Genomic DNA, 27,274 nt, shown 5'->3' with positions numbered 1-27,274 from the left:
TTAAACAGGGCAGTTATCTCAGCTACAATTTCCTCATGTGCTGCATCACCCTGCCACTTTATGCCTTGTGTTTCCCTGCTCCTTGCAATTGGATTCCCCTTGTTTTTTAATCACCAGTCAAATGTAACAAAAGGAAGGAATCTCTCCACCTAGTCACTAATAACATTAAGAAGTCACCACATGCAACAGACACTACCAATCCACACCTTATAAAATATTTATTCCACCTCTCTTCTTTTTTTATAAGGCAGCCTTGCACACTGTGAATCAAGATGCAGTGCTGTTGTCTGCTTGCTAGCATCAAAGTTAGCCAGCATGCTGGTAGTCTGGAGAGACAGAAGGGTTTGTACAAATCTTAGAAATCCCACAAAGAGAACATCACACCTTTCAGTCAATGCTACTGCCATCCAAAAGCAGGAATGAAGATTTCATCACATCGTGAGAAAAAGGAACTTGTCGGCTTAGAACAAAAAGGCATTGAATGTAGCGGCAACAGCACAAGGCGCTGAAAAAGGATGAAACTCTTCATAAATCAAGCATCAAAAGGATTATAGGATTTCAGAATTCTTTCAAGTAGTTTGGAGGATGTAGCTGCAGTTAGTATCTGCCAGACAGCTTCCTACTGTTTATGCTGCTGGTGCTAACAAGCACAAATTATTCTCTCTACAAGCAAAAATTAAGCCAAATTTCTCTTGAACTACCCCTCCACATGTGGAGTAATAAAGAATGGACATTTGTGCTGATTCCATGTTTTCCCCCACTTTTTCCTTAGCTCTCTCTCACACACGTTTTGATAAAGACCTGGAAAGCTGCCTTTTGGGAGAGTGGAAACTTCCTTGAAGACCTACTAGAACCAACAGACTGATGGTATCATAAACCTACAATTAAAAATCCAAATCTGAACTATTAAAAGGTGCTTCAAGAAAGACATCACCAAAAGAGGGCTAAGATATTCACTTGCATAGTGTTTTCTAGAGTTTCTGCCCAGGGCAACACTGCAGTGATGATATAGAAACACCAGCACATAGTTTTACTATGTTATGGATTTAAAATGTCACTAAATCCAACTGACTCTGAGTAAACTAATCCAGGGCTCAGTCTTGGAGCTCTTGCTAAACATGAGTAGCCCCACTAAACTTATTGAGAGCACTTGTGAGAAGAAGAGTCCTAGGACTGCAGCTTCAATCTGTATCAGCCACAAATTAGCAGGCTTAATGCAGGAATGACTGGGTGACATTTTTTTTTTTTTGCTTGCATCATACAGGAAGTCAGACAAGACAATTTCCATGGTACTTTGAGCCATAAATAAATCTTTGCATGTCTAAATACAAAAAGAATAGCAATTATTGTTACTAATTATTGTTAACCAGTTAAAGAAACTGGTTTGAAGGAAGATGCATTGGCAAAATAAATGATGTGTATTTCCTAACCCATGATAATAAAACCTACTTTTCTCAGAATTAGATGTAATGATTTGTCTACAGGGCCATCCTTAGGGGAGTGTGGAGCCTGGGACCAACACACCCCTCCATCCCAGGCCCTGCCCCCCTCCTCCCAGCCCTACTCCGCCCCTGCCCTGCCCCCACTCCACTTCTTCCCCCAAGCTCTACCCCTGCTCGGCTCCCCCCTGCTCCTGTTCCACTCCTTCCTCCAAACCCCCTGCACCCGAGCAAAGTGCCCCTGGCACTGACAGCAAGGGTTGGGCTCCCCCACACCCACTGCAGTGGTAGGAATCGGAGCAATCCATCCCCATCCCATGCTGCTCGCCCTGGCCCAACTCCCAGCCGTGGCTCTAAAGGGAGTGGGGCAGGCTGGGGCTGGGTTGCTCCACATCCCACCACCATGCTGAAGTGGACCATCCTGGCTGGGAGATGGTGGATCAAAACAGGTTACTGGGTTGCTTCACTTCCTACCGCCACTGGAGAGTGTGAGGGCGGGTATGACCCCTGCTGCTGGCACCAGGCCCCATGGTAATCCCCCAGGCCACCCTGGGCCCTACGGGGCTCCAAAGTGCAGGGCCAGGGATGGCAGACCTGAACCGTTCTATGGACAGGGCAGCTCTGTTTGTCTGTTTCAAACAGTGCCATATAAAACACTGCTCCAGGAGTCACCACCCAACCTCACTCTGTGCTTCAAATAACAATTAATACTTGGAATGGATGCAGTTTGGAGGATCTCTAAGTGTAGGGAGTAAATACTAGCATCCCGGTTTAACAAATGGGGAAAGTGAAGCACAGAGATTCAGAGACTTGCCTGTGATCTCCAGAACAATCCGTTGCCCAGCTATTGGAATAGATAATGGACAACTAGTGCATGCACTTCTCTGTTCTGTTCCTATGTCTTTGATCTATATATAAACTTGCTTTAGCTGTGAGCACCCTCTCATTTACTGAAGGTTGCCTGTTGAAACATGTCAGGTGCTGGAGATGTGTTATGGGTCACCACTGCTCACTTTGTAGCACTCTGCTCTGTCAGCCACAAGCTTGTGGGGTCACGTCACACTCACTGAACTGGGTTTAAATCCAATATTAACACTTCAGCACAGTGTTAGGGGGATAAGTCAAGCTGCTACCCTTCAGATGAAATGCTAACCTGAGGTCTTTCATGGAAGCTAAAGAGCCCATGCTCCTGTCCAGAAGAGCTTAAGAATTCCCCCAGCACTCAGATCAACAATTCCTCTTCAAATAAAACAGGTTCTAGCATCCTAGGCAGATTGGAACTACAGATGAGCACTTAATAACTGACCCATTGTATGTTACCTGCAATGTTAGTATCCAGTGTGTTGTTTTATCCTGTCTGACAAGTGCTATAGAAAACCAAGGGATAATTTACCATGCGAACATAATGTTTTTGAAAGTTCAGCCATGCTGTCTCTAGACTTGTTTGGTTACTTGGACAGCTGTGAATACACTAATCATAATAATCTCAAGGTCACCTTTTGCTCCCCCTCACCTGTTTGGGGAAATCACTGTTGTCTATCCCCACATTATTTGACTGGAAGCTCTTTGGAGCAGGGATTATCTTTTTGTTATATGTATATACACTGTCCTAGCACAATGAGAGTCTGATCCCCACCCGATGCTCTAGGTGCAACATAATATAATTGTTTTTTTACATTGAGAACAACTCTTTCATTACTGAATTATATGACCACAAACAGAAGATTTAACACATACCCCATCACACCATTAGCTTATTGAAATTTCCATGTGAAAAATCCATATTCCACTTTTTAAATTAAGAATTCCCCATGCAGGAATGACAAGCACTCTATCTGTTAGGAGAGATACCCAAAGATATCTCTAGAGCTAAACAAGTAACATCCATATTGCAAGCTAAGCAGCATCAAGAGCCAGCTCAAAGAGAGAGATTAGAGAGGACCACATTCACCTTTTTTCTTGTTGTACTCATCTTCTGTTTCATTGGCAGAATCTGAGTGATAATCCCGCAGCTCCTGTTCATATACCTCTGCAAAGCTCAACTCTTTTTTTCCTTTCTTGGATTTGTCACCTTTCCCCTTCTTCTTGTCCAATTTCTCCTCCTCCTTGCCTTTTTTGGCCTTTTTCTTCTGTTTTTTTGCATCCGCATCCTCATCCTCATCATCGCTGGTGTTTTCACATCCCTTGTCCTTCTTTTTCTTCTTCTTCACCTCCCCATCATCTAATCCCTCCTTGGTCTTTGTTTTCTTCTTTTCAAAGGCCTCAGTGGAAGAGGATTTTTTCTTCTTTTTGTCACGGATTTCATCTTCCTTCTCCTCCTCCTCCTCTGTGGCTTTATTCTTCTTACTCTTCTCTTTCATGTCATTATTGTTCTCCTCCTCACTGGTTTAATACTACTCACATACTACTATCACCTCTCCTGGATCTCTGCTACTCTTTCCTTAAGACTTTACCTTCCAATTTGTTCCCTTTTGATTGATTTCCCTAACTCCTTGTTTCTTTTCCCTTTTATATCTGTGACTGGGATCCTCTAACTCTTCAGCGTCTGCGTTTCTTCCCTGCTCACCAGCTAAACTTCAGTATATTGTAAGCTTGCTTTTCTTTCTTGAACCACTGATCTCATTAGCAATTAGTCTGCCTTCTTCTTCTTCTAATGCCTCCTGTCTCTCCTCCACCTCTTTGACCCATGCACCTTCCTCTTTGTCCTTTCCTTGTCTTTGGGGTTTTCTTCTTTTTCGGTAACATTATTTATTCATGGGTCCATGGTAAGAACTTTCAATTTTCGTCCCTAGAGGAGAATCATATAACAATCTGGGGCTATGGTATCAGAACTAGCCAATCAAGGAAATGGAACTTTGGAGAATAGGTCAGGTGGGGCATATGACAACACTCTTCCTTGTCTTTAGCACACATGCAAGCTTAGAAGGGGGAAAGTATGCTTCTCTCCCTTCACTGCCTGCAGCAGTTTCAGAAACCTCATGAAAAATTACTTACTGATACTAAGTTCATGTGCCCACAAGATAGACAGCCAGGTGAAAAAGGAGACCCATCCAGCTACCTTACCTTACTGGTCTGCATTTCCTCTCCATTATTCATGGTGTCAAGATCAATTTACAGATAAGAGAGGTCTCAATTTTACATGGATTTTTTTGACCATTCCAGATATCATGACAATAGTGACCAGGAAAAGCAGCACAGGTGCCCTCCACATGGAGCCTTTTGCAGCATCGTAAACCAGTCCAGGATCCCATTACTCTGTTCCCTAGATTGCCGTGCCATATTTCTAATCAAATTAACATTAATATTCAGCAACTTAACTAGAGTGGGTGAATGAAAATGCTTTGTTTGCTCTGCAGTGCCCTTGTAATGACCTAACTTGGCCAAACCCAATGGAGCAAATGAACTAGTTTAGCAACAGTACATGAGCCGCTCAGGTTGCTTTCATGGACAAACGCTGCTACAGTGGGTTCAAGTTTGAGAACCACCGCAGTAGGCACATTGAGGTACAAAGAGTTAAAATGTTATAAATTGATAAATGTCACATGACAAAATATATAAAGTCAAGATGGTTTAATGATCAAATCAGACCTGTTTTTACTATGGATTCACAAGTTAATTTGTAACCAGGCTAATTCAAAAGTTTATAATAATATAGGTTGAACCGGATTAGAGAGGTTCAACCTGTACTACATTTTACTTTAAATTCTCAAACCACAGTTTTCTTACTTTGCCTATCTGTAAATTTTGCTGATTGTCAATTATTAATTTAAAATAAATTTTAAAAATTATAGCCGGTCCCCGAGTTGCGAACGGTCGACTTTTGACCATTTGCATTTACGACTGAAGCTGTCGTAAATGGCAGACCCTGAGTTACGAACACGATCCGCGCTTACGAACAGCGTGGTCACGTGCAACTCTATAGGGTCCGACTTACGAACAAACCGAGTTACAGACCAATTGCTTGGTCATAAGTCAGGGAGAGGCTGTATTAATTTTCTGTATGTAAGGTGGAATTGACATTTGCTAACATAAAAATGTAATCATTCAAGCCCACTTCTAAAAGTGCAAATCATGACATCATTCCAGACAGCAAGGCTATTTTAAAATCTATTCCCTAATACAGTACACAAGAAGACAACAAATAACATCAGTTCGCATGAATGTGAGTCACAGTCACGAATGGATGATTTAAGGTCTGGCTGCAGATGTAAAAAGAAAGAAAAAAATCTGATCTCGTCTTGTGTAAATATGCTTTTATTGGACTTGTCATAGAAAATTTGCAATTTAATTTAAAAAATTATTATATGGAAAACTATTTTCAATTTCTATGGTATAGTTGTTGCTGTATGTAACCAAGCTTGCAAGTTATATGGGCACTAAATCATGCTAACGAAAGGAGCAGGAGCTAAATTTATGACAAGTAGGACGCTAGCATGATAGGATCATAATAAGGAGTCACCCGCTACCATCTGCTATAGTGAAGAGAGGACATGCTGAATTCCTGCAGCATCGGTGGTTTATCAAATTATGAATTAAATGTGAAATTCATGATACAATATACAATACACAGAAATTCATGATACAATATTAACTAGTGCTTGGTAAATCATTTTTATTTTCAGTATTAACAAATAAAACAATGAAACACAAACAGATATATAGCCTGGTTCAGCTTCAGTGTAACTCTATTTATTGCCACAGAGTTGCACTGAGGGTGACTTTGGTCCACCAGCAGGTTATGTACACAGCAGGCAATCATTTATGCTGCCAAAGACTTCTCCCACTGGAGTACAATGAAGATGTGTTTTTTCTTTGTCATGAAATCTGATCTGGTCCACAGTTCCAGCCACCTCCAGAATGTTTCTTATCTGTAAGGTGATCCTCACTACCCGCCTTGTAATTGTTACAGCATGTCATGTAAACAAATATTTGGGGCTTTTAAATACGTAGCTCCTACAATTGGTGCACTACAGTGATCATGGCAAACCCAAGTGGAAAGAGAAGCATGTGCCAATGCAATTATGCACTCATCCTGACAGCAGCTCTGAGTTCTATTGTCATGATTGGGCAGAATTGCTTCTTATGGCTCAAATTACTTTCAAAATAAGCACTGTGCAATATTAAAATAATTTTTAAAAAACTCATCTGTGGTAAATTGGACTTTTTATTAGCCCATCGAGAACAGGAAACCAGCATGAATTGAACAAAAGATCTGTTGGGGGAAAAGTCTAGTTGGGAAAACATCAGTTCACACCAACTAACTATTGTGCATGCAGTAGATTAGCAGACAACAGGTGAACCATTTAAATGGATTTTTCATACGTTGGGGAGGGAAGGGGGTTGGGAGGGAAATACTGCCAGAAGACAGCAGAAGAGGGAGAAGAAAAAGAGTGGGGATCCTGTACTGAGAGGGGAAGGGGAAAAGACAAAGAGGCTGGTGCAAGTAGGATAAATCTGTTCCCAGGCAATTGGCCCACTTACGTGGATATGCCATTTACCAGATGCCCATGAAGTATAGCATCTCCATCAACTTAGACTTACTGGGAAAGGCACTGGACTCTTTGATGGGTCTATTACTGAACAGATGCATTAAATGTCATAGCCTCGCTGGAAGCTATCACTGAATAATGTCCTTTAATATAGAGAGTACTGACAAAACGGAGAATAATGGGTTTCAAAGGTTTAAACAATCTGACTAACAGTCACTTTCCCTATAATAGTTCAGCTTTCACTTGCTGAGCTCTTGGTACATCATCATCTCACTAGAAATTTCAAGACTCTTTTCTTCCTCGCGAAGGAGAAAAAAGTCACAAGCCCATGTCCCTTCCCTCCCCTGTGCAGTCACCTTTAACAACAAGGGGATAGACCAGCAGTGGACAACCACGAACAGTGAGTGGGTTGCAAGTATGGCCCTCCTTCATCTCAGTGAGCTAAGGCAACCCACGAGCCCCTTGTCGGCCCATCGTCCTCTATGTGCCTCTTGTGCACTGGGACACCGGAGCCCTCATATTTCCTTCTCCTCCCCCTCCTTCCCAGCACATTCAGAGCATTGCAAAGCACCTGATTCACGCTCCGTCCTGCTCCTTCCCCTCCCTCCTGGAGCTTGAACAGACATGAACAGCTGATTCACAGTGTTCCAGCTCTGGGAGGGAGGGGGAGGAGGAGGAGTGGGAATGAAGTGCAAATTAGCAGATTCATGGTGTTCCGAAAGTGCTGGGAAGGAGAGGAGTGGGAGTAGGAAGTAAGAAAGTGCAGGGTTCCAGTGCTCCAGTGTGCAAGAGGTGCATGGGGGAAGAGGGGCAGACATGGAGTCCACAGACTGCAGGTGGAGCCCCGGGGGGGGGGGGGGTCCATGTGGCCCACGGGCCTCAGGTTGCCCATCACTGGGGTACTGCCATAAATCAGTATAGCTTCACTGGTGGTAATGGAACTGTTCTAAACAACTCCACTGGCACCTGAACCCAGGAATGCAATTCTGTACCCCTAAATGGAGTGGGGATTGCCCAAATTTTCACTGATGAGCAATTGTTTAGCATATGCAATATGTGCATTATCTAAATGATAATGAAGTTTCTACTCAGATTTATTCCCTGACGAACTGACACATCAGTACATGTATGTGCAGGCACAAACATCTCTCTTTAAAATGAACATTGTGTCTGTGTAGACTCAAGACCAAAAAGAAACCCCTCAAAACCACAGGATATCCGAATAATAAAATCTCATGTCTTTTGGAATCTCATGACTTACAGATTTGAGCCCTTCGTCGGGCTATCTATTTAGGTGCCTCAAGGTGGATTCATCAGTTCCAGGCTAAAAAAGTTTAGATCTCAGGGTTTGTGCAAGGAACTAAATGATTTATAGTCATTCCTTCTGGCTACTCCTACTTTCACCCTTCTTGTCAGCATCTTTAGCAGGTCTCTGGACTTTGCTAACCCTGCCTGGATGTGTGTTTTCTCCAAACTTCTTCTTAGGCAGTGATGGTGCTTTCTTGAAAACCACTCCCAGCCTTTCTTCTCCAGTCCTTTTGCCTGTCATCTTTACAGCAGGTGACATCTCTCTACTTCAGACAGGCGTCTCCCCTCAGCCCTCTTTCTGAGTTGGGATTCTTTGCTCAGGCCTCTTGCCTGAGCTTCCTCCTTCAGGAAGGGGGTGCCCCTTAGCCTTCTTCTCAGCCATGGTGCCTTGGAATAGTCAGCAGCAAGACTTTTGCCAGTTCCCTTCAGCTGAACCCCCTCTCCCATTAGCCTTTCCCTCTGAAGGGATAAGCCAATCAGGCTTTTCCTGTGAGTGTCTGCTGACTGAGAGGGAGGAGTCAGCCTTTTTGCGGACCCCTTACTCCCACTTCATCCCCCGACTGGTTTGGTAGGAGAGAAGCTTTGTCCTACCCAACCAGCTAGATTCCTGGACCCAAGCCTGGAAAGAAGAAATATCTGTCTTTTCCCCAGCTGCTTATTAATGAGATGGCTTTCTCTCTCTCCCTAGCCCTAGTCCTCCTCAGATCCTTTATTGGGCCATTCAAGATCCTTAAAGATCCATGCCAGCTGTGGAAGAGGGCTGACCAGTAGACATTCCCGCCCTTCATGGCAGGCCACCATATCATACGTGTTAAGTAACACAACTAACATCTCTCACTTGTTGTTTGTGCTCTCATCCTCACCCCAGAGGAGACGCCTGTACAGTGGTGTCTTTTTCTGGGTTTTTTTGTTGTTGTTGTTGCTGGTCGGTGACTAGACCCGTTGCTACATATTTATGTTAGAGAAGGCACAGTCAAAGAAGTGCATCTAGTACTTGAAACGGAAGGTGTTTTGCTTTATGATGGTCCTTCGTTCCTGTGGGAGTTCATCTTGCAGTCACAGATCAACCCCCAAGAAAGCTTTGTCTCCCGCGCAGGTGAACTCTTGTTGGAGAGCATTCCAGTGTGCCAGAGAAGTGAAATAGTTGATCACAGACTTCGTCGTGGCGCTTTAGGCAGTCCTTGAGATCAATGGTTCTCAGCCTAGGGTATGTGTATCCCTGGCAGTACGCAGAGGCCTTCCAGAAGTTACTCTGATCATCTAGATCAATGTTTCTCAGCCTTGGGGGGTCATGGGACAGGCTTAGGGGGTTACAAGTGCCAGGGTGGCATTAGTGGGTACCAAGCGTGGTAATTGCCTAAGGCTCTAGACAAGGCTTACCAGTGAAAAACAGAAACAAAAGACAGAACTATGTAGCACTTCAAAGACTAACAAAATGGTTTATTAGGTGATGAGCTTTCGTGGGCCAGACCCACTTCCTCAGATCAATATGTGGAAGAAAATCAGCACAACCATATATACCAAAGTGATACAATCAAAAAAATGAATGCATGTGAAACTGACAAATCTGACAACCGCATCTGCTCTAATCCCACTGACAGAGACCAGAAGCTTCAGGATCTCTACCAAGCATTTATAAATCTCAACTACCCACCCAGAGAAATAAAAAAGCAAATTGAAAGAGCCAGACGAATACCTAGAAACCATCTACTTCAAGACAGACCCAAGAAAACCAACAATAGAACACCACTTGTCATCACCTACAACCCCCAACTTAAACCTGTCCAACACATTATCAATAAACTACAGCCTATATTGGAACAGGATACCATACTCAAAGAGGCTCTGGGAGACAGACCCATAGTCTCCTATAGACAACCACCTAACCTCAAGATGATTCTTACCAACCACCACAGGACATACCACACTAATACCAACCCTGGTACCTTCCCTTGCAACAAACCCCGTTGCCAGCTTTGTCCACATATTCATTCTGCTGATACCATTATTGGACCTAACCAAGTGAGTTATAAGATCAAGAACACATATTCCTGCGCATCCAGAAATATAATCTACGCTATCATGTGCCGAAAGTGTCCGTCTGCTATGTACATTGGACAAACATCTCAGACACTTCGCCAAAGGATTAATGCCCACAAAACAGATATCAGACAAGATCACAAAGAGAAAACAGTTTCTTGCCACTTTAACCAGAAAGGACACTCTCTAAATGACTTAGCCACCTGCATTCTGCTACAAAGACCTTTTACATCTGCACTTGAAAGGGAATCCTCTGAACTGTCATTTATGTTAAAATTCGACACTTGCCAACAAGGACTTAACAAGACTTTGAACTTTCTCACCCATTACCAAGACAGTTTCCCCAATTATCACCTGTAATACCATTAACTCACAAACATCCCACTCTCCCTACCTTTAATATCAGCAATTCACAGACACTTACCTTCCTTCCTCCCCCTTCCCACCCCCCCGCATTCCCCTTCTGTTCTGCAATGTGATTTGTCCTTTTCATATTTGTTCATTTTTTTAATTGTATCCTTTGGTATATATGGTTGTGACTACTTTCTTCCACTATTTGATCTGAGGAAGTGGGTCTGGCCCACGAAAGCTCATCATCTAATAAACCATCTTGTTAGTCTTTAAAGTGCTACATTGTCCTGCATTTAGGTTCAAGTGGTGCACTGAAATGTATGTACACTATATTCCTGTTGAATTTTTTAAAATCAAATGGAAAAAAGGAGAATGTAAGCAATTTGTCAGTAATAACATTCTGTGGCACTTTTGTGCTTTTTGCAGTTCTTTGGTTAACAAGGAACCAACTAAAAATGATGTGGCTTATCCGTGGTAAATGGTGGACAGTAACAAACATTCTCATAAGGAACAAACAAAGTGACCTAAGGTGCATATACACAGTATCCTTGCCTCAAAAGAAGCTACAAAATGTGTGCTGTGCAAATTGTGTAGCTTATTTCGTTGCTATTTCAAAATAGCTTATTTCATAATTTGGCTCCGTTTACACAGTGCCAAATTTCAAAATAACTTGCTATTCCAAAATTCCCCTTAACCCTTGTGGAATGAGGGTTACCAGGATGTCGGATTAAGCCACCCGTTATTTTGAAATCTATTTTGAAATAACGGGCTGCTTCAATAGACACAAAATAGCTTATTTTGGGATACTTCTGGCATCCTGAAATAGCTCTGGAGTATAGACATATCCCTACTAACAACAGGAAAAGAATAAGAAATGCACTGGACAGAGCATTGCAAAGAGTTGGTAAACAGAGAGCTGCCTAAAGAGGAAGCAAATATTTAGGAGGCAGAAAAAGATCTTGATGTCAACACAGACACCCCATCTAATGAAGAGATCGTTCAAGCCATCAAAGCCTTAATAAAGGGGACAACACCTAGCAAGGATAAGTTGAATGCAGAACTGTTCAAAATAAATCCTGAGTTAGCAGCAGCTACCCTGGCCCCCTCTATTTACATCAGTCTGCGAAAAGAAAAAGTGCGAGAGAAGTGGACCAATTGGTTTATAGGAAGAGACTAAGAGGGGATATAATATAGGTCTATAAAATCATGACTGGTGTGGAAAAAGTGAATAAGGAAAAGTTATTTACTTATTCCCACAATATAGGTACTAGGGGTCACCAAATGAAATTAATAGGCAGTAGGTTTTAAACAAACAAAAGGAAGTGTTTCTTCACTCAGCGCACAGTCAACCTGTGGAACTCCTTGCCAGAGGATGTGGTGAAGGCTAGAACTTTAACAGGATTCAAAAAAGAGCTAGATAGATTAATGGAAGTTAGGTCAATCAATTCCAGGGAAAGGGAGACTGTGACTAGGGAACCCCTAAAGATCTATAGGTGCCACAACAACCCATAGGATGCTCCAAGTTACCCTGAGCTCTGGATTAGCCACTCTCCCCATCCTAGGATTGGGGAAATGAAAAGGTATCTTAAAATCACCTTTATTCCCTCTCCCAACTGTGCTCTATTCCTCTTGGTCTCCACTGAGAGCTAGCCTTAAGAATGGGCTCAGTACGAAGGTAACTGGGCAAAATTTAACTTTCTGTGAGAGGCAGGAGGTCAGAATAGATGGTCTATGGATCTATGAGTTTATAGTGTGATTGTTTCACAGGTTTTGAGACCTTTTAGATGATGGATACAGATTGTTGTCAGTTCCGTAAGTTGCACATGTTAAATGTGTTGCTGCTCTCATTGACCTCATAGATAGTGCTACCCCTCATTTCCTTTCTGGAGACTAGTATGGCTCACATCTCTCTATGGTAGCTCTTAATGTAGGGCATTGGCCTGTGGATCCTGCACAATTTTGATACCCATTGGTTATCCATGCCCACCCACATAACCACCCACCCCTTGGTCCACTCAAATACATAGAGCACCACTCTGCAGCTTCCTCCTACAACTTGCAACAAAACTATAGTGGTTCACACGTGTTATGGGTCTTTTGTACACAGCTGGGGCTAGGGTAGCGTTTTCTCCATCCCTGGAAAATGTCTAGTAAATACACTTGCAGGCCAGCATATCCGTATGCCCGGGTTAGAGATCTGATGCATGCTTTTGTTTCAGTGAAGGAAAGGAAAACATTCAAGAGATTCTCTAGTCCTCTAGTTCCCCTTCCCTATGCATGCAGTGCTGCGACATGGGATTAACAGACTGTGGGGGGTGACTTTTGTGTGAGGTGTTCATCAAAATATAGATTGTACTGCATTGCTTTCATGTACTGCACATCTGAGAACAGGATATGAAATGTAGTGGGAGATTTTATTTCTCCTCACTCTCACCCCAGCTGCTCATGTTTTGGGAGAAAAATACCTTTGTCGGAAGAAAATGTATTTATATTATATTTCTCCTCCAAGAGCAGTTCTGGATTTTCAGGTTTGGCCTAGTTTGTCAACCATTGGATGTCATTTAGTTACCTCAGGAAAAGACGCATTTTAAAAAAAGGTTTAATCTTTCTCCTTAGCTCTTTGTTTTCACATATATGGATACAACGTCCCCTGCTGGTAATATGTGATTTAACAAAAGTGAGACTTTGTCAGAACATTGTTTAAAGGAACAATGTACCTCAGATCATTTTTAACAGAACAGCATGCCTCTTTCCTATTAATGGTAGGCCAGACAGTTTTCCTCAGTTCCCACCACATGCACAGCTATCTCTGCCTTTTGCTTTACATAAGTATGAATATTTTATGAAGCCTAAGTAAGCCCTACAACACTTCTGTGTACTGGTGCTGGAACAATTTTTATATTGGGGGTGCTGACGTTGGAAACCATATATCTGGGTTGTTATTACTACTTAAAATCCAAGGGTGTAGCAACATGGCCACTATTAGCATCTATGCCTCAGCAAGGTAACTGTTCTTAAACCCATTTTACAAGTAGGGGAACTAAAACACACTGGCATGATTTTCCGAAAATGCTTTTAACGGAAAACTTTTCCGTTAAAAGCATTTTCAGAAAAGCACGTCTAGATTGGCAGGATGATTTTCCGCAACAGCACTTTTTTCGGAAAAGCGTCCATGGCCAATCTAGACGTGGTTTTCCGCAAAAAAGCTCCGATCGCCATTTTCGCGATCGGGGCTTTTTTGCAGAAAAGAGTACTGTGCTGTCTACACTGGCCCTTTTGCGCAAAAGTCTTTCAGAAAAAGACTTTTGCCCGAACGGGAGCAGCATAGTATTTCCGGAAAAGCACTGACGATCTTACATGAGATCGTCAGTGCTCTTCCAGAAATTCAAGCGGCCAGTGTAGACAGCTGGCAAGTTTTTCCGCAAAATCATCTGATTTTGCGGAAAAACTTGCCAGTCTAGACACAGCCAGAGAGATTAAGTGATTCTCCCCTGAACTATGAGGACAGCATCATCAGTGAATTCCGTGATTAGCATCTTTTTTACTTAGGTCTTTGTCTTAAGCTGGGACAGGTTCAAGAGTTTTCCATCCAATCTCATGTGGAAATACAATTCATCTTTCACATCCTTAAAACACACTGCTCAAGAGTACCAAGAAGAAGAGCCTGAAGCGAATAGAAGCACAAGCACATACTTGCTTCACTGTATTTTTCATCTTAAAGCTGTCTGAAATGGACCCTCAAAGCGGACAGTTGCTCTCATGTTGCTGTGGAATGAACAGATCAAACTTAACAGGGTCGGTGGGCAACCAATCTTTTCCAATACTGGAAATAGACCTGCTCTGCTGATAGTGTTGAATGCTTTGGTCTGGTCAACAAAGCCAATGTACGATGGTCAGTTTTGCTCTCAGCAATTTTCTTGAAGTTGATGCCAAGAAAATATCATGTCTATAGTTAATCTTCCAGACTTGATTCCATATTTTGATTCAGGCTAGACAAGATTCGCCAGCTGTCTGAGGCACACTCATGACTTTTGTGACAGCTTTTCCTGTTACAGTTAGCAGCGAGATACCTCTGTTGTTGTTGCAGTCACCCTTGTCACCTTTATTTTTAAACAAAGTGATGATATCTGTGTCATGCCTCTCTTGTGATACCTCATCCCTTTTCAGCATATAAGTACCACCTGATAAAGACATGGCAATAGGCTGTCTTTCCCACACCGAAGGATTTCTGCAGGGATGCCATTTTTTCCACAAGCCTTGCCACTTGATAGCAAATCAATGCCCTGGTTTAGCTCTTCTGGAGCTAACACCCACCTCTGGCATGACCCATAGAATTGGAATTTGGTCCAGCAATTCCTGGTGTTTCTTCCTTATGTGAAGAGCTCTGACTATGTTCAGCCCAATGAGACCACTGCTTGCCTTTATCTGTAATGATGTCACCACTGTGCAATCTGAGAGGTGCAACCTTGTTTTCTTCTAGCGTTTTCTTCACTCTCTCATGCACGACTTTGAGATTTCCCCATCTGAGGCTGTGTGTATCACTTCACAGAGCTAGACCCAGTAATGATTTGCACAGCAGATGCTACAGACTAGAGCAATTGCAGTACCCTTAAGCATGTAACTTTCTATGCCTATTTTTGAAACTATTAGCCACAGGTGAGCTGATGGCCATTCTCCTTTGGCACAGATGGCTACACACTTCTGCAGGCTTCAGTCTACCCAGGAGAGAGCAATGGTTTAACAGTAATACATCCTCATCACCACCACATCCCTAGATTCCTATCGCCACCATCACATACATAGATACTGCTTTGTACCCAGCCTGAAAAATGCCTTTTGAGCTAAGGAAGCATGACACCTATTGTGCCGAGGTTCTGAGAGTTTGAGTCAGTTTGCCAGAGGTGACAGAGAGACAGTGGTCACACTGGGAAGAAATGTCAGATGTCTGGATCCCCAATATACCTCTACACTGCACTCTCCCTTCTGTTGTCATTGCTTGCTCACATGGGTCTGCACATAACTATTACATTCCTAGGCAGGCCCGACTCGTAGGGTTGCCGTGAAGCCCAGCAATTCGAAGGGGCCTAGGGATCCCAGCTGCTGCTACTGCTGTAGCAGAAGCAGCTAGTGTCCTGAATCCTTTTAACTCACCACCAGAACACCGTGCTGTGTGTTATAGGCTGCACTAAGGGCTGGGGGGATGTGCTGCACTACAGGTGGAGCTGAGGGCTGCCTGGAGACTGGCATGGCATGCTCCAGGCAGGACTCAGGGCCGTCTGCCGCCAACTCCGCCCCTTCTGCCCAAAGCCCTGCCCTTTCTGGGCACGCCGACCTGGCCCTCCCCCTCACACACACCTTGCCCAGGGGTCCGCAGTGGCTATAGGTGCCCCTGTTCCAAAACTGAGAGGGAGCATGACTCCAGGTATCTGCAGCACAGGAAGAGCCTGAGAGGTGCACTGGTTACTATGCACACAACTGCTCATCGCTAACTACTCCCATTTTAAAAGCTACAATCCTAGGCAAGAACAACATCAAAAAACTGAAAGCACGATACTAAACCCCTTCACAAGAACCAGCGTGTAATGTTGGTGAACACACACTCTCCTCTGTTTGAGTTTTAGCTGTTTAATTCACAAGATTTAAACTAGGCTCAGAGAAGCAATTAGCAACAATTAAAAATAGATTGAACAGTGATTATGGCTTATCATGTGTCCTCAGAAAGTCATCAGTACGTGCATTGCCCACGCACTCTCAGTGGGGTACAAGAAGCTAAGCTATACTTATTTCTACAGGAGAAATGCACCCTTTTGCATATATAGCCCGTTTCCAACATGGCAAAAACCAGTGCAGATATAAGGTTCCAAATAAACAATACACTGGAATTGCCCCTCACTCCCCAAAGGCCACGCATGGAAATATTCAAAAGCACCACTAGCCCCTGAGGCCCAGCAGGGCGAAATGATGCTACTTCTGGCTTCCTTTGTGCCTGCAAGGAATGAAGTTACTCTGCTGAACTTATGAAACCCCAATCTGTGGCCACCAGCCTACTGAAGGGGGTGGGGAAGAGGCAACTGTCTCAAGTCCTGCAATTCAAAAAGTCCTGGGACTTCCGGCTGCTGCCGCCACTGCGGCAGCAGCAGCCAGAGCTCCGGGCCTGTTAAATCGCGGGTGGAACGCCACGCCGGGCACTCAGGGCAGCACCAAGATCCCGGAGGCTCTGAGGGCTGGCTGCCCCCAGCCCTATCCCTTCTGCCCAAGGCGCCACCCCTTCTGAGAGCATGGAGCTGGCTTCCCCACACCTTGCCCAAGGGCCTGACAGGGCTGTTGGCTCCCCCTGTGTGGCCATAGGAATAAATGTGATTTCACCACACACACGTTCTGGCTCCACTGCAAGTCCACGTAGAAGGAGAAGTTGGGAGCCCAGCCCCCATTTGCACTCTCTGGTGCAGCAGACAGGGCACTAGACTGAGATGGTGAGGTCAACTGAATGACTAAAACATGTTAATCTCTCTGTGCGCTCATTTTCCTGCATCATAGAATCATAGAACCATAGAGCTTGAAGAGACCTCAGGAGGTCATCAAGTCCAGCCCCCTGCTCTAGGCAGGACCAATCCCAACTAAATCAACCCAACCAGGGCTTTGTCAAGCCGAGACTTAAACACCTCTAGGGATGGAGACTCCACTACTTCCCTAGGGAACCCATCCCAGTGCTTCACCACCCTCCTAGTGAAATAGTTTTTCCTAATATCCAACCTGGACCTTTCCCACCACAACTTGAGACCATTGCTCCTTGTTCTGCCATCCATCACTACTGAGAACAGCCTCTCTCCAGCCTCTTTGGAACCTCCCTTCAGGAAGTTGAAGGCTGCTATCAAATCCCCCCTCACTCCTCTCTTATGCAGACTAAACAGACCCAAGTCCCTCAGCCTCTCCTCATAGGTCATATGCTCCAGCCCCCTAATCATTTTGGTTGCCGTCCGCTGGACCCTCTCCAATGCGTCCACATCCAGAACTGGACACAACACTCCAGATGTGGCCTCACCAGAGCTGAATAATGTGGAAGCATCGGTAATGTGGAACTCATTGCGCCTGTCCTGTTCTGTGCAGGGCTTTGCGATGCTCATGTACAATGAATGCATTTCTGTTAATTAGCCCCTGAAGCACCCAAGCTTGCATCAGAACCAGTCCTGCCAACGGAGGGGAAGGGGACAGTTGCCCTGGGGCCTGGAAATTCAAAGAGGCCTAGAACTCCCAGCCACCGCCATTACTAAAATTGCCACCAGAGTGCCCCTCTGTGCGCTCTGCCTGGCCCCAATGGCTGGGGGAGGACACTGCCACATGCCAGGTGGCACTGTGGGCTGGCTGTCCCACCCCCACCCCTTCAACCCTAGGCCCTGCCCCTTCCGGGAACTCAGCCTTGACCCCCACACACCTTGCCCAGGGGCCCATGGAGGCTGTCAGTGCTCCTGATCAAAACATCCTGGGCTCTGGGGCATCTGGAATCTGAGCTGTGTGACCTGGACTCCCATGTGATATGAATGTTTGCCACAAGTTGGAAGTCCTCTTTTCCTGTGCACTTTGCACCTCATCGTTGGTTTTTCTGTTCTTTCCATGACAGCTGTTCTGATGCTTTAGCAGTTTTGGGTGGGAAGTGTTATGGTGTCAAAGCAATATGCAAAGGGGTGCTTGGGGCATGGTTAGACACATTCAGAAATTGTCACATTCATGTGTGTCAGCAGCTCACAATGCCACTCCAGCCTGTGCACTCAGGTTCCTCATGAGCAGATGTCTAGCGCCTCCTGGGGGAGCAAAGATGCAGTGAAAAAAGGAGACGTGAAGGGTGAAATCCAGCCCTCTGCTGTGCCTGTGTTTTCTGTGTGCAATTTCACCTTGAATGACGAATGGTGGATGTAGCACAGGTCAATATTAATGCAGGGCCCACAAAAATGTGCTTTCATTGTCATTTTACAAGGGTATGACAACAAAAGCTCAAGGGGCCAGGTATGCCAACCGTTGACTGTCCTCACTACTGAGCTATTTGCTCATAGCTGACAGGGTGAGTATGCTGAGGGAGGATAATCACATGGCACTTCCTAGCAACCAAACACCATTCTTGGACTGCAATTCATGACAGTGCTTCACCTGTAAATTAACAATAAAGACTCTCCTTAAAACATATCCATTAATGGCATTCATTAGGTAGCTGGTTGGTAATTTAATTACTGGAGCACTCGATGTAGAGGAGATAACAGGCCAAAAGATGGTATTGTCAACATGGTAAAACCTATTTCATTTAATGTAAGAGAGGTGGAGAAGTCAAGCATGAAGGTCAAAGCACAACCAAGGAAATTAGATACAGCAGATAAGAAGTAAATTATCTAGGTGATTCCATTATCTTTATTGCTCAGAGAACCACTGTCCAAGAAATATGGGATTGCTTTTATGGTTAATGAGCAAATGCCTTGAGCCGGTGTGATATTTTAAAGTTTGAGGTTCCTCTGGGTAAAGACTGTATAGAGGATGTGCACAAAAATCTATAGTTTTATCATTTTAGGGATTTTTATTAAAGAGAAAATTGTACCACAGAATATTTTAAGGGAGGTTTAACCTTAGCAAGATATGGAGCAAGTTAAATGATTTTTACAAACAAAATCATTTATGCCCATTGAAATGATTATTGAAATTAAGTGTTACAATAGAAAAAAACACCCACTTCATCATTCAGGACATAGACAGAAGTAAATATGCAGTAGTCTGGCTCAGTAGCAGGCTACTGACAGATTATATGTCAAATCAGCTAGTGCAATTCAACATAGGACCATTTTCTTAAATGGGCCTACAGCAATTGAAACCAATTAGAGATCAGAATTTATGACTTTAAAAAAATAAAATACCCTATGTGTCACTTTCATGTCACAAAAGCCATGGCCATGACAAAAATAAAGCCTTCATAATGCTACCTAGTATCACTATGTTTTTCTTCCAAATATCTCAAAGCAGTTTCCAAATATTAAATAACCGTTACAAGAGCCCTCCAAGGCTGTGTCCAGACTCCATGCCTCCGCCGACGGAGGCATGTAGATTAGCCAGATCGGAAGAGGGAAATGAAGCCGCGATTAAAATAATCGCGGCTTCATTTAAATTTAAATGGCTGCCCCGATCTGCCGATCAGCTGTTTGTCGGCAGATCGGGAGAGTCTGGACGCGATGCCCCGACAAAGAAGCCTTTCTTCATCGACACAGGTAAGCCTCGTGAAACCAGGTTTACCTGTGTCGATGAAGAAAGGCTTCTTTGTCGGGGCATCGCGTCCAGACTCTCCCGATCTGCCGACAAACAGCTGATCGGCAGATCGGGGCAGCCATTTAAATTTAAATGAAGCCGCGATTATTTTAATCGCGGCTTCATTTCCCTCTTCCGATCTGGCTAATCTACATGCCTCCGTCGACGGAGGCATGGAGTCTGGACACAGCCCAAGAAGGGAAATGTTACTTCCGCTTTACAGATAGGGAAACCAAGGCACATGGCAATGTAAGTACCTGCCTTATATTACTTAGCAAATCAGTGGTTGAGTCAAGAGCGAAAATGTCCTGACTCACAGTCCCCTACTTCTACTTTCTGATTTTGTTACTTCCTGAGGTTAAGATTGCATAGCGGGTTCATGTAGTACACTCTTATTTCTAAAGGCCAAGGGAAAGCAACGTTAAGGCATTAGGGATGTGAACGAGTAGTTGACTAGTCGATAAACCAATAAGCTTAGGCTTATCGTATGCTAGGCTAACATTTTGAGGAGTACAGGATCTTTTGAAACGGGGCATTTCTGTCCAAAATGCCCCGTCTAAACTGCCGGGTTTTTTCAAAAAGCCCCGTTTCGAAAAAAGCGGCGGCTGCCATTATGCAAATGAAGCGCAGGCTATTTAAATCCCACGCTTCATTTGCACTTTTGATATGTCTAATTTATATCCCTCTGTCGACAGAGGGGTGTAGTTTAGATGTAGCCACTATTTCAATTTTGTTATATCTGGAGTTATTAAAAATTGATTTTAGTTATTTCACAATAGTTTCCTAGTGTAGACATGCACATAGAGAAAGGTCTTAAGGTCAAGAGATGTGTATGGGCTGCTTTGAAGCCTTTACTTGGGCAGAGAAACTTCATTGTTGGATCTACAAGAATTATCTGTTCAAAGATTATATTTAGATACTGTAAAAATAGGTTTTTACAAAATATAAAATCAATTTATAATTTTTCATTTGAAAAATTTGATTGAAAACATGTTTCATTGAACAAAAGTTTTTCTGCTGTGTTTGCAGCTTTTAACCTGAGAGTGAAATTCACTAGACCCAAAAGTGAAACTAATAACCCTGTGCATTTTCCAATATGACAGATAAACAAAAAAGTTTTAAATAGCATGATTGGTGAAAGTTACATTTTTGAAAGTGCCCCTTTTAATTGTCTGTAGTTTTATCTGTAAACTGAGTATTAGTATTTGTTGTGGGGTAGGAGATTGTTTTAATATTGTTAGCTTGACAGTGTATATCTAAAATTTCCCAACTTACCATGAATATGCAAGATAAAAGAGTAACAAATAAGGGAAATGTAGCCTTTTAAATTCAGAATAAATCACTGTTGGGTACATCACATCTTTTTATTAAATCAGGAATCAACCTCTCTAGCTGAAGCTGAGGTTAACTTTTTTAGCTATTAGCTCTAACACCTACTAATTACAAAAGAAGAAAAGTTATCTGTTTCCAAACAGAATCAAGGTTTATTGAACACAAAATAGTCATTTAGCCTTTTCAAATTCCACAACAACAGTATGGTCTCATTTTGCATGTAAAAGAGCTTCTATGATTCAGGCTGTTAATTACCTGACAAATTCAAAATTCCCCCAAATCTCTCTCAGCATTGCTTAGTCTGACAATAACTGCAAATGAAAATAAAAAATAACAGCCATTTTCAATGTTTGGTTTGTTAAAATAACTTTGTAATGAGATTTAAATGTAAATAACTTAGTCACAGAAAATACAAAAATACATAACAGAAAGCCCATGGTACTGACAGGCCCATTCCTGCCAATATTTACTACCAGGTATAGTGCTTACTACTTTGAAACCAATGAGACCACATCCACGAATGTTTGCAGAATCAGGCCAATAACTGATCGCGTGATCATTAAATCAATAGGGTATGTCTACGTTTGGAGCTGTGGGAATGATTCCCAGTTAGAGGCAACTTACTCGTGTACTTGGGGTGGCTAGCTCATGCTGCTGTGTCTAGGCTCTATTTTTAGCCCACTAGCTCATTGAGAGTTAGTTAGAATGCATCTTCTCAAGCTTGAAATCATGCCCCCAGCTTGAAGTGCAGACATACCCACAGTCTCTGACCTTCCTCTTCCGTTAGTGTAAATTAAGAGTAACTCCATTGAACTCAGTGGAGTTATATCAGGATATGTGAGGTCAGAATGAGGTCTATAACACTCAGGCTACGTCTACACTGGCCCCTTTTCCGGAAGGGGCATGTAAATTTCACTAGTCGTCGTAGGGAAATCCGCGGGGGATTTAAATATCCCCCGCGGCATTTAAATAAAAATGTCCGCCGCTTTTTTCCGGCTTTTAAAAAAGCCGGAAAAGAGCGTCTAGACTGGCCCCGATCCTCCGGAAAAAGTGCCCTTTTCCGGAGGCTCTTATTCTTACTTTGAAGTAGGAATAAGAGCCTCCGGAAAAGGGCGCTTTTTCCGGAGGATCGGGGCCAGTCTAGACGCTCTTTTCCGGCTTTTTTAAAAGCCGGAAAAAAGCGGCGGACATTTTTATTTAAATGCCGCGGGGGATATTTAAATCCCCCGCGGATTTCCCTACGACGACTGCTGAAATTTACATGCCCCTTCCGGAAAAGGGGCCAGTGTAGACGTAGCCTCAATGTCTCAGGACTACAGGCTATGACTTTAGAATGGCAATTTAGGGCTTTTCACAGTGCACAACATGCCTGTGTAGTTGGCTGGTTTCGCTTTCCTCATTAACAAACAAAGCACCATAAAACTGCGGAGTTTAACATAGCAGAGGGAAACTGTATATTTTTACTCTTGACATTTGTTTGTTTTTTTCACACTATGCTGATTGCTCTAGCACAGCACTGAAACATGGTAGAATGAGCAATGTTTTCACTGCTCCACAGGGCACCAAAAACCTGGGTAGCCTCCTCTCCTTCTCTCATCTAGCAGTCCATCCTCACAGAAAAGATAAAACCCTCCACTCTTCTTAGTTTTGCAGTATTAATCAATTTCCTTTTCTGGAAGCCATCACATTGTAAAACACGATTGCACATCGCCATCCTCCGGCCTCTGACTGCAGCCCCCTCCGCCTGCATCTGCCAAGCCCTGCAGCACGGGGTCAGTAACAGTTATAGGGAACAGTGCTGAGCACTTCAGAGAAGACACGCTGGGGGCAGGAGGTTCTCTGCAATTTCTCAGCAAAAATGGCCAAATCAATCATTCTGGCTTTATCACAATGAAGCCTCCTAAGCCTTCTCTCTCCTGGCAGCAACATGTTATCTTTAAGGATGCCACATAATCGGCATCAGACAAACCTCTGCATATTTATACCTAGATAATGAAAAAACTTATTATTCTTATTTCTTATCTGTGCTCAGCATAGTAGCACCTAGAGTCCCCAGCCAAAATTGTGTCCCCACGGTGCCCCAACCTGGGCAAACACACAGAAAGGAAAATTTCCAGTCTAAATAAACTAGACTAAAAAGATGGAGGGGGCTGGAGAACCAGCGGCTCAAAGATGCGTGAAGTGACTCACCGAAGGTCATGCAGCAGGTCAGTGGCAGACTTGGGAATAAAACCCAGGTGTCCAGACTCTCATTTCTAGGTATGATCTGCTAGCTCCTACGCACCTCTCCATGGCTGCTGTAGCTCCAGCGGGCACAGTCGGAGGAGGGGTGCATGTCCCCCAGCTGGGGCAGGTCCAGGTTTGTCTGCCCCCCTAAAATCCCCCACCAGAGTGAGGAATGCAGCAAACTGTGCACTTTCCCCTTCCTCTGTGATCAATCATAAAATGATACAATGCTAGGACTGGAAGGGACCTCGAGAGATCATCAAATCCAGTCCCCGCCCTCATTGCCGGACCCAGCTGTCTAGACCATCCCTGATAGACATTTATCTAACCTACTCTTAAATATCTCCAGAGATGGAGATTCCCTAGGCAATTTATTCCAGTGTTTAACCACCCTGACAGAAAGTTTTTCCTAATGTCCAACCTAAATCTCACTTGCTGCAACAAGACTTGCTTCTTGTTCTATCCTCAGAGGCCAAGAAGAACAATTTTTCTCCCTCCTCCTTGCGACACCCATTTAAATACCTGAAAACTGCTACCATGTCCCTCTCAATCTTCTCTTTTCCAAACTAAACAAGCCCAATTCTTTCAGTCTTCCTTCACAGGTCATGTTCTCTAGACCTTTAATCATTCTTGTTGCTCTTCTCTGGACCTTCTCCAATTTCTCCACATCTTTCTTGAAATGTGGTGCCCAGAACGGGACACAATACTCCTATTGAGGCCTAATCAGTGCAGAATAGAACAGAAGAATGACTTCTCGTGTCTTGCTTACAACACTCCTGTTAATGGATCCCAGATTCATGTTTGCTTTTTTTGCAACAGTGTCACACTGTTGATTCATGTTTAACTTGTGGTCCACTATGACCCCTAGATCTCTTTCTGCAGTACTCCTCCCTAGACACTTCCCATTCTATATGTGTTAAATTGATTTGTTCCTTCCTACATGGAGCACTTTGCATTTGTCCTTATTAAACTTCATCCTGTTTACCTCAGACCATTTCTCTAGTTTGTCCAGATCATTTTGAATTTTGACCCTGTCCGCCAAAGCACTTGCAACCCCTCCTAACTTGGTATCATCTGCACAGGGTAGCCGTATTAATCTGTATCTGTAAAAACAACAAGTGGTCCAGTGGCATCTTAAAGACTTACTGATTTTTTTTTTGTCTCAGAGGGGTACCTATGGGTATGTCTACACTACAACGTTAATTCAAACTCCCTCCATGATGTCTGCACTAGCCCAGGTGGGTGCCCGCCTCTTGCGGTCCCGGGCAAGCTCCCGGGAACCGCCAGCCTGGTCCCAGGAAGAGGGGGAGCACTGGGGGGCATTGGGCGGGTGGCTCGATCCGTGCCAGGTGCAGGGTCTGCTGGCTGGGTGCTGGCACTCTTGCACCTGGCACGGGCACCGTAGCCAGCCCGTGCCCCTTTAAGGAGTCCGGGGCCGGGAGGGGGGCAGACGAGTTTCCCTGGTGTTAGCCAGAGTGGCCACCAGGGAAACCTGGGGAGGGCTAGCCTCCCACTAGATCGAATTAAGGGTCTACACACCCCTTAATTCAAACTAGCTAGTTGGAACTAGGCTTAATCCTCGTAAAATGAGGTTTTCCTAGTTCGAACTAAGCACTCTGCTAGTTCGATTTAAATTCGAACTAGCGGAGCGCTAGTGTAGCGCCTATTAAAGTTAATTCGAACTAACGTCTGTTAGTTCGAATTAACTTTGTAGTGTAGATATACCCTATGTTATTCTGTAATTTTAAAACAACAAATAGTCCTGTGGCACCTTAGAGACTAACAAATATAAACTTTCATGGGTCAAAAATCACTTCATTCAATGCATGGAGTGAATCTGATATATGTGGTGAAGTCGTTTTGAGCCACAAAAGCTTATTCCTGAATAAAGACTCCTTGTTATTCCTATGTGGTGTTTTCCATCCATTGATCTCCTCTGTTAAGTAATGGTCAGTTTGTTTGCACCACACTTTGAAAATGGAACATGTTATCTTACAGCTTCAGTTGTTAGCACACTAGATTAGCCACTGATCAGCAATACAGCAGATAATTTGCCCAACAGTCATATTTTTCTCAACATAATATATTCTTTTGGATAGGCCTGCCAGTATCTCCCTTTCTTTTACCCTTTTTTGCCCCAGCCAACGATGGCAGCAACCCTGCTTCCAAACAAAGGCTGAATGTAACCCCTGTTAGAACTGACGCAGAAAGCTGCCGGAAGAAGCCATGTGCAGTGCACAAGAAGTTTCATTGGTCCTCCAACATTCAGAAACTATTCTACCTATTCCTTAGGGCCCTCTGCTGGCACCTTACCTATGAACTATTTACCTGTATGCAGATCCAGCAGTCCCATAACATCCCTCTCAATGCCACTGAGGATCAAAGGAAGGCCACTCTAGAGCAGGGGGGCTCAAACTGTGGCTCAAGACCCATAGGTGGGTCACAACTCAGTTTTCATGCATTGCCAGAACAGACTTAAGACTTGCTGGGGCCCAGGGCTTAAGCCAAAGCCTGCGCCACATCGCCCAGGGCTGAAGCCAAAGGCTGGAGGCTTCAGTCCTGAGTGGCAGAGCTCAGGTTACAGTTCCCCCTGCCTATCGCTGAAGCCTTTGGCTGCAGCTTTAGGACATTGCTGGGACAGTGGGGCTTGGTTCTGCCTCCTACCCCCACTCAGGGGCAGAAATTAGACCGGCTCAGGCTTTGCATCATCTGGGGTGGCGTAGTAATTGTCAGACAGGGGTCATGGTGCAATGTAATTTTAGAATTCCTGCTCTAGAGAAATGCTAGGACAGGTGCTCTCTCTCTTTAGGGACTAGTAATACTGCCTTGAAAGCACTCCCCAGCCTGGACTGTCCTATCAGAGAAGCTTGTACTTTCTCTGTGCAAACGCTAAATATTCTGCCTCTGGCTGGCTGGCCGACCTTTGCATCGGCAGTTTTCTCTGCTGAAGAGCTCACCATTCAACAGGCAGCTTTATTTCTTACTTACGCAGATTTTCTGGGCCAACATTCTCTCTCTCAGCTGGAATATTCTCCTGGGATCCTTTGTTTGGGGGAGATTTAATGCGGCTTTGCAGCACAGACCAGCAAACCAGGGTGGACTGGGAATGAAATTCAGGGAACTTGCAGTCTTCTCCATTCATATTATCTTAATCTCTCGGTCAGGGGAAAAATCAAGGTGAGTGATAATCATATTCACAGAACTGCTGTTTTTAGAAAACTTTTGCCACATGGAGATTGAATTAGAGACACTGTTAAAAGCTGTCAAAAAACAGGAAGACAAAAAGAAAATTATCCTGAAAAAGGATAAAAGTAAAATACTTGTAGCTGTACTCGTCTGGATCAAGTAAAATAAACAGGAAAGTTTCCATTCAGCCTACCTAGAATGAAGAAGCTCGCAGGATTACACGGATTCAAACCCAACCCAAGAAATATTAATACCTCTTATCTGTCAGTGCAATGGATTTACTTTAAGGTTGTCAGATTTGATGTAGATATTGCCGGCAGTAGCTGCCACCTGGGTCTATCTTATCTGAATGTGGATGTAAGTAGCTGTAAGCATGCAAATTGCTTCCCAGAACACGCAGGGAACTCGGTCACGTGAAATTACTCCCCAGTTTAATAATGTGCTGATATGCCTCAGCAGCATGTCCATGAACATGGCAATAAATATGTGGCCATGAAAACGCTTCAAGCTCCCGACAGTGAACAAGGAACTAGAAATCTGAGTCTCCTCACATGCCACGAATAAATTAGTTGCCTGGTCCATGCCAGCCTTTATTATTAAACCATATTATTTCTTCCATCCTAA

The 27,274-nt window shown here is 43.8% G+C and overlaps 2 protein-coding genes across 7 annotated transcripts in view; both read right to left on the bottom strand.

The window, feature by feature from the left end:
- LOXHD1 (lipoxygenase homology PLAT domains 1) overlaps positions 1 to 4,114 on the bottom strand; it is a 244,313-nt gene extending 240,199 nt beyond the window's left edge. The window contains exon 1 of the mRNA XM_089779460.1: positions 3,391 to 4,114. Coding sequence (XP_089635586.1) covers positions 3,391 to 3,799 — 409 coding nt within the window. The 5' untranslated portion in view covers positions 3,800 to 4,114. The remainder of the gene's footprint in view (positions 1 to 3,390) is intronic.
- The window catches only part of ST8SIA5 (ST8 alpha-N-acetyl-neuraminide alpha-2,8-sialyltransferase 5), a 230,207-nt gene that overhangs the window by 55,307 nt on the left and 147,626 nt on the right, over positions 1 to 27,274 (bottom strand). The gene's annotated exons all lie outside the window — the stretch shown is intronic.

Source organism: Pelodiscus sinensis, chromosome 6 (genome assembly GCF_052426305.1).
Source record: "Pelodiscus sinensis isolate ZL-2025 chromosome 6, ASM5242630v1, whole genome shotgun sequence".
In the NCBI taxonomy this organism is placed as follows: Eukaryota; Metazoa; Chordata; order Testudines; family Trionychidae; genus Pelodiscus; species Pelodiscus sinensis.
The sequence above is the reverse complement of the archived record's forward strand: the minus strand, read 5'-3'. Positions and strand labels throughout refer to the sequence as shown.